Genomic DNA, 10,538 nt, shown 5'->3' with positions numbered 1-10,538 from the left:
CTCACTTCATGCCCTCTGTAAATGTCTGTGCTCTCCTGTGCAGTTTCTTTGCTCCCGCTGGTTTTTCCCTGCACACACCCCCTTGTGTGCATTTTGCATCAGCACAGAGAGGAATTCCCACTGCTGCTTGGACCTAGGGAATGTCAAATCCTCCAGACTTTTCCTGCAGCACTGCAGTCATCACCTGTGTTACTTCCATGAGCTGCTGTGAGCAGAAGCTCCGGCTCAGGAGCCGTTTTCCTCACTCTCCTTCCCTGCGCTTTTCCTTATTTCCCTCTCCTTTCCCCCACGCACGTGTTCCTGTGCATGAGACCTCACTGTGGCTGCAATTGCCACCACCTTGCCCATGACAACAGGGCCATAAAAGCTGAACTGCGCATGGTAAACAAATAAAATACACTCCCTTTCCCAAGAAGCTTTTGAGAACCTCTTGCAAAAGGCAAACACGGTGATTTCACTTTTCTAAACCGCTCGCAGGATTTGCCCGAGATTTGCCATGTCTGGAGCTGCCATTCCCAGCTGGACTGGTGGTCCCAAGGAATTCAGGGTGCCTGGAAGCTGTGATCCATCCCTGGCATGGTCAGCACCCAACACTTCCCCGGAGGAATTTCCTGCTTCTGCCTGACACACCACGGGCAAGGTGAAGGGCTCTGACTCCTCCTGGTGCATTCCAGGAGGTGACTGTGCTTCACATGATTCGCATCCTAAAAATGTGCAGATAATGTCAAATGCGCCACATGGATGCTGAAGCGAAATTAGACAGTGCACGGGCAGATTTATTGCAAGAAACTTTAATTGCTCTATGTAAAAATGCTTGAATTGCTCTATGTTAAAGTGGATTTAGAGGAAAAAATAGAGGAATAGAGAGAGACAGAGAAAGCCAAGACTGTCATTGCATTAACTGAGCAGCAATTTCAAGTGAGCTTATCAATTTACATTTTTACTAAAATAAAGCAAGTCAAATTAAGACATTTCAAGTGAAAAGTTGGCTGTGATCTTGAATCCTGCCCAGCTGGTGCAGTTTAAAGCATCCCCCGGGGCCGGGGGGCTCCCAGGGGCACACTGCCTGCGGACCCCGCTGCGCTCGCTGCCTTCACCGCAGCCCCAGCCCCGCTCGGGACCCCTCGGGGCACACTCCGCACACGGTCCCGCCTCACCGCATCCCGGCCCGGGAGGCTTCTCCCACTCCCCGGCACTTTCTCCGCGGAGCTCCCCAGGCAGAGGAGCCCGAGGCGCCCTGCAGGGAGGAGCGGGGGGTCCGCGCCGCCCCACGCGAGCCCGGCGTTCCCCGGGGGCGGAGCGGGTGACGCGCCGGGCCGGGGCTATAAAGCACCTGCCGGGCGCCCGCCGGCTCCAGACGCAGCGCGGCGGCTCGGCTGGAAGAGCCGGCACGGGAGGAAAAGCCCAGCAGGAGCCCCAAAGCCGCCAGCGCAGAGCCGCGGTCATGGGCAGCCGCTCCGCCGTGCTGCTGGCGCTCGCCCTCTGCGCCCTGCTGGAAGCCGGTGAGCCCCGGGCTGGAGCGGGGCTCGGTGCCCCGGGGGTCCCGCAGGGAGGGGGGGACCCCCTGCGCCCCTCGGCGCGGGGAGGGGGCCGGGGGTGCCCGGGGTGGGCGCAGAGGCCGCGGGCGCCGTGCGGGACCCCCGCTCCGGGGAGCCCCCGGGGCCGTGCGGGTCCCGGAGGAGCCGCAGCCCCGCCGCGCTGCCGCCGGCACCGGGACACGGCCGCGAGGCTCGGAGGGGACACCCGGACTCATCCCTCCCTCCCCGCGCTCCTGCTGCAGGTCTGGGCCATCCCCCGCCCGAGGCGCACCTGGCGGCGCGGCCGCGGAGCAAGCGATGTTCCTGCAACAGCTGGCTGGATAAGGAATGCATCTACTTCTGTCACCTGGACATCATCTGGGTCAACACACCTGGGTGAGCAGGAGCGCGGCGCTCGGGCTGCTCTGCTGATGGGCAGGGGCTGTACCTTCTGCTGGAGGAGGCTGGGAAAGGGTCCCGGCGCTCTGCGACTCTGCAGCACCTGCTCCGAGGTGCACGGCCAGCCCAGGGAGGGACAAACCGTGCTGCTGCTGCTGCTGCTGCGGCTGCTGCGGCTGCTGCTGCTGCTGCTGCTGCTCAGGTGTTTGTCCGACCCCAGGGGTCAGGGTGAAAGCACAGGGCGCTGCTTCCTCCCGGGCTCGGCTTTTTCCTGAGGTTTGCACCTCTGCAAGCCCGCAGCAGCAGCGAGATGTTGTGGCTGCGGGTCAGAAAAGTTCCTCTCCCCGCTCGCACGCCGCAAGCCTGGCTGCTGCCTGCCAGTATTGTTAATGAGACAGCGGTGGGCTGGCACTGCGGGCCGCGGCTGCCAAGTCCTGCCCTCAGGAATGCCGGAGCAGCTTTCCCAGCGCTTTCAGACCAATGGCCATCGCACTGGAGCACAACACATGCGCTCAGGTGTGGTTATAATCGTGCTCGCTGACATGCATTTACAACTCGCTGCTTGCTCGGGGAATAGTTGCAGTGGCTGCCAATCCTGCAGCCTCTGGGAGAGGAGATTGCCATCAGAGATGGAGCAGGAGTGTGCTCGCAGCTCTGGGAGCGGGCTGCGAGCACCAGAACCTGCTCTGGCCCCGAGACACGTCAGGCTGTGCGGTGTCCTGGGTTAAACCTGCGGGGAAGGAGAGCGCTGACACCCCAGCCGTGCTGGGGCTGCTGGGCTGGGCCACCCATGGGAGCCGCCAGCTCGGCCAAGCCTTGCACGGGCACCTGGGCTGCTGCAAGGAGAGAAAACTCCCGTTCCCAGCCAGCACAGAGCAGCCATGGGAGGGGTGGGGTGCTGAAAAAGCAGTAGGTGGGAGAGGAGCTGAGTTTAAAGCTCAGGCCTCAGTGACCTTTTCACCTTCTGTCTATAAATGAGATTTTTATTATCCTGGCACTGGCTTGGCTGCCTCCCAGGACCCTGGTACAAACCTGCTGGCCAATAAAAAGCTGGTGGCATAGCTGAACTCCTTTGTTTTCCCCAGGCACACCGCTCCCTACGGCTTGGGCAGCCCGCCAAGGCGGCGCAAGAGGTCGGCGGGCAGGTGCGAGTGCTCGCACTCCAGGGACAGCATCTGTGCCACCTTCTGCCAGGGCAGGCCTGGGTAAGCGCTGGGGGTGTCCCCGGGGGCTGCTCAGGGAGGAGAGACAGGCAGGGCGCAGGAGCTGCCTGGGGATGGCTCTTTGCCAACAGCGGGGACTCGTCTGGTGGCTTTTTTCTCCCTCCCGAGAGCCCTGGAGGTGTCACCGGGTGGTTTGGGTGTACAAGGGTCCCTTCAGCAGCTGAGAGGCAGCAGTGCCACCTCCATCCCTGCTGCTGCTGCTGCCAGGAGCCTGGGGAAGCTCTGGCTGTGCTGGTGGGAAAGGGGAGCTGGTGGGGATGGGACAAGTGAGGGTGTGGAGCTTTGGGACACCAGTGTCCCCTGACAGAAGGGAGAGCTGGCAATGCACTGGGAATGGGATAAGTGAGGGTGTGGAGCTTTGGGACACCAGTGTCCCCTGCATGGCTCAGAGGGGAGCAGGGCAGGAGTGCTCCGAACTGGGACTCAGCAGCCCCAAATGTCCCGTGGCCACCTCTGTTTATGGTGCCTGTGGGGTGTCAGTTCAGCTCCAGCAGCGCTGCTGACGGGAGGTGAAGTCACTGTGGATATCTGTCATTAATTCCACAGCCAGGCAATAGTTACAATCCCCAATCATTTATTTTGCCTGTGAATAGAGGAGCTCTGGCACGAGGGAATAGCAGTCAAAGTAAGCCGTGAATAGCTCCCAAATAGCTGCAATTAACCCTTCAAAGCCGTGCATTCAGCTGTCTGTCACCGGGCCAGGCTCCCCCTGAGCTCCCCACAGCCTGGCTGTGGGTGGCTCAGGCTTCTCCTCTTGCTCCTTAGGTACCTCCAGAGTCTGAAGCTCCCCGTGAGCTCTGGAGCATCAGCGAGGTCTCTGCAGAGCGGTGCCACGAGGCCTCCCCATCATGGGCTGCTGAGAGCTCTCAGGTGAGCAGGGCACCTAAACCCACTCTGATCATTCCTTATGAGCACTTGACGTGTGGTTGTGGCCTCAGGCTGCAGTTCCCACTCGGATCTGACTTCTGCCTCCTGCTGTCCCCTCTAAGAGAGGAGGCTTGGCTGTCTCTGCTCTCTGTGGCACTGGAGGCTCCATCTGAGCAGCCAGGGCTGCGTGTGCCCTTCCCAAACCACAGCAGTGCCACACAAAAAGTAACTCTTGGTTGGAGTGGGGAGTTCCTCTGATGTGGGGCAGGCAGATGAGTGATGGACAGAGGAGGGAGAGGGGATGGCATCATGCAGGAAGATAATTTATGGGGCAGCAGCTTTGGATCAAAGGACAGAGCTTTTCTAAGCCCACATCAGGGAATTGTGGGGAGAAACAACTCCAGGAGGGTAACTGAGCTAAAGGGAGGCGGCAAGTCAATGAATTGGTGGCAATTAAATCAGAGGTGATGGGGGCACTTTCTGAAAGCCAGATTTGGGGAAGCAGCACTTTGGGTCATCCCTGAATCCCCTGCCACCAAGTTGGGTTTGATGGAGCTCTGTGCCTTAAGGCAGCTGCGGGCAGAAATTCCTGTTCCTCCTTCCCCATCTCCTGCCTCCCAGCAAATAGTGGTGAGGGGTAGATAAATGTCATCATATGGGGTACTGAGTAGGGGGCGGATGGGCTGGAGAGTGAGCACGGTGTCCCTTCTGTCCCCAGGGACCTCCGGGTCTCCAGCCCGCGCTCCGGCCAACGGCAGCAGCACTCCCGGCAGGACACACAGCCACCGGCTCTGCCTTGGGAAAAGAACATCTGGAAGAAGAAGAGATAAGAGACGGGTGCACACCAAGCTCACCAGAAGAATTTGGAGTCCTGCGGGTGCCACCAGCTCTGCTGTCAGTTGTTAGAGCTGAAGGGAAGGCCGTGAGTGGAAGGGAAGGGAGTGGAAGTCTCCGTGTTCCTGCTGCATGAACCAGCGCTCAAGGGACTGCTGCAAAGGGGAAAACTGTCTCTCCATCCAGCCAGAGAAGTGTCCTGGAGCTGAATTGTGCCCTTCTGGATCAGGCAAGGCTCGTGCTGGAGCAGCACTGGCTGGACTGTGCCCTGGAGCCCACACATGGGGGTGAATCACAGCCAGGGGCTCTGGGCAGGGCTGGACCAGGCAGCACCGAGCCCGACGCTGCCCTGGCTGCTCTGCCTGGAGCTGCCTGAGCCTGGGCCAGCCTGGCCCATCCAGAGGGGTTTGGCTGCTCGCTGCAGCCAGGGGTGAGCTGCCTCCAGCCCGAGCCCAGCTTTGCACTATTTTCTCTTGTCAGTCAGTGCCCATGGACGAGGCTCCCGTGGTGGAACAGCTCCCAGTTTGTATTAAAGTTTATTTCCTCATCACCCGGAGCCAGCTGAGCAGTCAGGGGCACTCACTGGCTGAGAAATCTCTGGGGCAGATTTCCACTGAGGCCCTGGCTGTGGTTGAGGTGCAGGATCAGCTACCCCGGGGATGGCACCAAACCCAGGTGGGGCTGGGCTTGTGCAGGAGCCCCCAGCCCCCACAGCCAGGGGAGGGTGAGCAGAGCCCTGGTGCGGGTCAGCGAGCCCATCTCATCTCCTTGGATGTGCCCTCAGTGAGGACTTCCAGCTCCTGAGTGTCCCAGGCTTCTCCCAGTTCTGCCCAGAGGGAAGGGCTGGGGCAGGGAGGAGGGTGGTGGGCAGAGGGCACACAAAGCCTGGCTTGCTGCTTGGCTTAGGCCAGCTCTGAGTCGGGCTCTGGACAGTCAATGAGCAGCCAGGGCCAGCAGGTCCCTGTGGGAAGGGCAGTGCAGCAGGAGAGGGGCAGCCAGGTGGGAATGATGAGGAGGGAAGGACTGGTTGGAAGAGGGGCTGGAACTGGTGATCTCTAAGTTCCCTTCCAACCCAAACCCCTGAGATTCTGTAAGGGAGCACAGCCCTGCCTGAGCTTAGGCTCAGGTTTAAACCCACATCTGCTGACCAGGGGAGGGAAGGAAAAATTTGGGAAAAGCACTGAGCCCAAGGCTAGAAACCAACCTCGAAAGAAAGAAACCAACCTTGCAGGCAAAAGGCAGCCCAGGGCTCCGGAGCTGTGTCACAAATGCACTTTTGTTTGCCTGGGCAGGCTGAGCCCTGCGGGAAGCCGGGGCTGTCACCGGGGCAGGGCAGGTGAAGAGCTGCTCTCCACTGCTGGGTCCCTCTGCTGCCCGCGCCAGGACTGCACAGGAGCTTTGGAAAGGCTGCTTCACGTTGGTGGTGGACCAAAATCTGAATCTGTGGCTGTTGCAAGTGTAGTCCCGATGGACAAGAAAAAGATTCCTTGATTCTGCTTTAAGCCCCAGAGAGGGGAAAAATAAGACCAATTGATTGTATTGTGGATGAAACAGCAGATTAATCATTTGGTCCCCAAAGCTGCAGAGAATCTGTTTTAATCTTTGACCTTCTGAAGGTTGGAGTCACTCTAAAAAACCAAAAGAAGAAAATCCTGAAAGGGTTTGTTCCAGAGGAAATTTTGCACATGGTTTAATGTGAGTAATTTAAAATAAAACTACTGCTGTAAAGTACTCTGTCAATCTCCTCGTGTGTGTAATGTCCCATCCTTAAGTGACTTACTGCACACCTGCCATATGTAGCATCCTGAAATCTGTATATTTATTTAAATCTATTGATTTTTTTTTTAGACAGTAATGTTGAAGATATAATTTGTAATAAATAATGACAACAGTCAATGGTACTTCTTTCCTTCCTTATTTGGTGGCTGGTGGGGGAGGTGAAAGGAATCCAAATGGCCAGAAGGAATGGGAAAGGGAGTGGGAAAGGTCCTGGGCACATTTCAGTTCCAAGTGAACCCATCTAGAATCCCTCTGGCTGACTTAAACACTCCTTAACTTCAACACCTTATTCCTTCCTGGCTTTCTCTGGCAGCAGGGCTGGGGAGTCACCCCCAGGTTTGTGGATGTGGGACCAGTTTGGATCCTGGGGGTGCTTGCCCATGGTTCCGTCCAGTCCTTCCCCAGCCCTGTGGCTGTGGGGTCAGCAGGGCAGGGACAGAGCTTTAGATATGGGAAGGGATCCTACTATTATTATTATTACTATTATTATTATTATCATCATCATCATCCCATCTAGAATTAATAATAAATTCTTATTGTTATTATTATTATAATCCCATCTAGAATCCATCCATTCCTTATCATCAATAGATTATCCCATCTATTATTATTATCCCATCTAGATGGGATTGGGTACTATCATCATCATTATCATCATCATTATTATTATTATTATTATTTCACTTCAAAAGGCATCATCTAAAGGATGTTGTGAAGATGCTGAAGGCTCAGGAGGGGCCCCAGCCTTCCCTATTCCCTGATTTTTCTGGCTGAGCTGCCTCTCCCATGGCCAAGCCTTCACCCCAGAGTCCATCAGATGTTCCTGTGACAATAAATCATTGTTCCTGGGACTTTGGTGGTAAAGGTACACGATAAAAAGGACCTGGAATTGTAGGTAGCAGGGGGAAAAAAATACCTTGGAACACTGCAAATTCCCCATGTGATATGTACAATATCCACGGTGAAGTTCTCCCCTCTTCTGAACTCCAGAGCAGGCCTGGAATTGTCCCTGTCTGGTTCATTCCATGGGGTCCCGCTGGGGCTGACTGCCGTGGTGTGAAGGAGGGAAATGAGGATTTTCTGCAGTTCCCAGGAAAGATTTCCCCATCTCTGCAATGTCCACTGAGCCAGCCCTGGGATTTTATTTGTCCTCCTGAAGTCCCAAAGGAACCTTGGCTAGATCTTGGTCTCAGAGGGGAAATACCCCGGTTTGGGATGCTCAGAGGCTCCTGGCACCAGGGGAACCCCACATTTTGGGAGGTGGGACCACAGGAGATGCTCTCCAGCTGTTCCACAGTGTCTGGTCTTGGAGCAAAGAGGGAAAATATAAATAATCATGGCGCTGAGACTTTTTTGGGGTCCTAAGAGCAATTAACAGAGGAAATTTTGACATAGGAATAACGGGAAATATTCCAGGGAGGTTCCTCCATCTTCAAGTGGGAAACTTTGGACTCAGCAGTGAGAAGGAGAGAAAGAAATCCTGACAAGTTCCCTGATCCCAAAAGCTCAGCAGAGCTCCTTGCTGGATGTCCTACAACACCCCTCAGTGCCACCAAGGACTGAGGGACAACCCGAGCCTGGCAGCAGCCCCTGGTGGGGCTGGGCTGATGCCAACCTCTGAGCAAAGCCTTTGGGCACAGCCTTAATTACCAGCCCTAATTAGGTAACACCTGAGGGAAGAAGATGCTGAAGAGCATCTTAATTAGGGTGAAAAGTGATGAGAGGACCGTGCTTATTCTTGAGGTTATTGAATTTGCTGATAAAGATTAGCTGAAGGAGGCTGAAGGAGGCGTATTTTATAAATTCTCGCAGGTAACAGGAAAGAGCAGAATAATAAAACTTCATTTAAGTGGAAAATCCAGGAAATTAGGCAACTTCCAAAGGCAGTTCTGAGTATAAGTGATGGAGCATCATTAATAAGATCCAGCTTTTTGCAATTCCCATCATAATGAACACCTTGTGCCCTGCATGTGATTCTCCAATTTTTCAGAAATTTCTGGAATAAGCCCTTTCCTGATGGCCAACAGGCACCAAACTTCCCTCCTGCACCATGGGACAGCAATATAAATATTTTTTTTTTTTTTTAATGGGACTTTGTTCCCTTTTAACATCTGTTGAACTGGTTCCTCCTGGGAGAAGATGTGGTGACAAAAAGCAGGGTGAAGTTGAAAGAAGCAGCCCCAAACCTGTGGAGGAGACTCTGACCACCAGGAGATTCTGCAGGTAGATTTTACCTCAAAAATGACTTTTGGTGATTTTGGCTTCTCATCTCAGGTGGGCAGGAGGAGCTGAAGGAGAGAACTGAAATGATCCCAGTCACGTTAAGGGATCACACAATTAAAACTGCATCAATTAACTGTGCTGGGTAATAAATGAGCTCCAGGTAGGCACATCCTGGATGAAACTCTCTGTCCCGTGTGCTGGGGACAGGGAGGGAGGTGCCACTGGCTCAGCCTGTGCTGGGAATTGTCACTGCTGAGTGCCTCTGGAAGCAGGGCCTGGAAAACAGGGTGTGAACGCCTTGCTGAGCATCTGTCCCTGTGAATTAGTGGGAAAACACCTCAAGGGCTGCGTTCTGAGGGGGAGAATGACAGAGCTGATCTGAGAGACTTTCCCAGCTCTGGGATCTCCTCTTGCCTGTGGTGGGGCCGTTCTGGAAGCAGCCACAACTCAGAGCCCCCACAGAGGCTGGAAAATCCAACTGGAATCTGGGAGAGACATTACAGAGGCTGAAAAATCCAGCTGGGAGCTGAGAGAGCCCCCACAGAGGCTGGAAAATCCAGCTGGGAGTTGGGAGAGCCACCACAGAGGCTGGAAAATCCAGCTGGGAGCTGGGAGAGACACTACAGAGGCTGGAAAATCCAGCTGGGAGTTGGGAGATCCCCCACAGAGGCTGGAAAATCCAGCTGGGAGCTGAGGGAGCTCCCCCAGAGGCTAGAAAATCCAACTGGAAGTTGGGAGAATCCCCAGAGAGGCTGGAAAATCCAACTGGGAATTGGGAGAGCCCCCACAGAGGCTGGAAAATCCAACTGGGAGTTGAAAGTCCCCAGAGAGGCTGGAAAATCCAACTGGGAATTGGGAGAGCCCTCACAGAGGCTGGAAATCCTTTCCCTCCAAAGACAGGGATGTCCCCTTGGCACATCCTTACACTCTGCAATATGTGGTACCCAGTAAATCACCCTGAAGCTTTTTTAGTTTTAATCCATGGAAATCTCCACACCTTCATTCCAGAGTGAGGCTGTAAAAGTTCAGAGATTTGGGGCGGGGAATGAGCCCCTCCCCAGGGATTTGGTGGCAAATCCGAGGTGCTGCTCTGTGAGTTTGTTGTTAAAAGGGAATAATTCTCCCTCCAGCTCCGTGGCAGGGGGAGGAGGAGGAGGGAGCACACACGGAGCAATTAAGAAAAATGTCTTTGACCTTCAGCAACTTAATCAGTTGCCAGTGTTCTTCCTAATAGTGTGCTAATGGTTAAGTTCTTCTGGCTGCCATAAAAGTGCTATAACTGGAGGCTACAATAAAGTGCTGATCAACCCATCAAGTGAGTCAATCCAAAAGTAATATCTGTCTTTGTAATGACTGTAATAAAAGCCATGCCAAAGCCAGGAGATGACGTGAATAAGAATGCTGCTTAATTATGCTGGGCTGCTCTGCTGGGTGCTTGTGCCACACTTCCAGCCTGCTCTGGGGTGACACTGCCACCCCTGCCTTGGGGAGCCAAACCTTGTGTTTGTGTGCTCTCCAAGGACAGTCCCAAGGGGTTTGGACAGCTCTCCAGCCAAGCCAAGCAGAGTTTTGGTGCAGAAAAACTGTTGAATTTGGTTTGGTGTTGAATTTGGGTTGGGGCTGTTTATTCTGACAAAATGCAGGAGGGAGGCATCACTGTGATTCCCCCTGTGAGAGGTCGGGGCTGGGAAAAGGG

The 10,538-nt window shown here is 54.9% G+C and overlaps 1 protein-coding gene across 1 annotated transcript; it reads left to right on the top strand.

Moving 5' to 3' along the window:
- The first annotated feature begins 1,297 nt into the window (after positions 1–1,297).
- Positions 1,298–6,741, top strand: LOC110469550 (endothelin-2). The gene is made up of 5 exons (XM_021528400.3): positions 1,298–1,502; positions 1,781–1,913; positions 3,002–3,121; positions 3,905–4,009; positions 4,725–6,741. The coding sequence occupies exons 1-5, from the start codon at positions 1,445–1,447 to the stop codon at positions 4,834–4,836; spliced, it is 528 nt and encodes a 175-aa protein (XP_021384075.3). The 5' UTR covers positions 1,298–1,444; the 3' UTR covers positions 4,837–6,741.
- Positions 6,742–10,538: the final 3,797 nt, after the last annotated feature.

This window comes from Lonchura striata, chromosome 23 (assembly GCF_050655825.1).
Source record: "Lonchura striata isolate lonStrDom1 chromosome 23, ASM5065582v1, whole genome shotgun sequence".
Lineage (NCBI taxonomy): Eukaryota > Metazoa > Chordata > Aves > Passeriformes > Estrildidae > Lonchura > Lonchura striata.
This window is presented reverse-complemented; position numbering and strand designations above follow the sequence as displayed.

Excerpts from the sequence above, each read along its gene's own strand:
- LOC110469550 (XM_021528400.3), top strand. The coding sequence starts at position 1,445 with ATGGGCAGCCGCTCCGCCGTGCTGCTGGCGCTCGCCCTCTGCGCCCTG. Across the intron at positions 1,503-1,780 it reads CTGCGCCCTGCTGGAAGCCG|GTCTGGGCCATCCCCCGCCC; the intron begins GTGAGCCCCGGG and ends CTCCTGCTGCAG. Across the intron at positions 3,122-3,904 it reads TTCTGCCAGGGCAGGCCTGG|GTACCTCCAGAGTCTGAAGC; the intron begins GTAAGCGCTGGG and ends CTTGCTCCTTAG.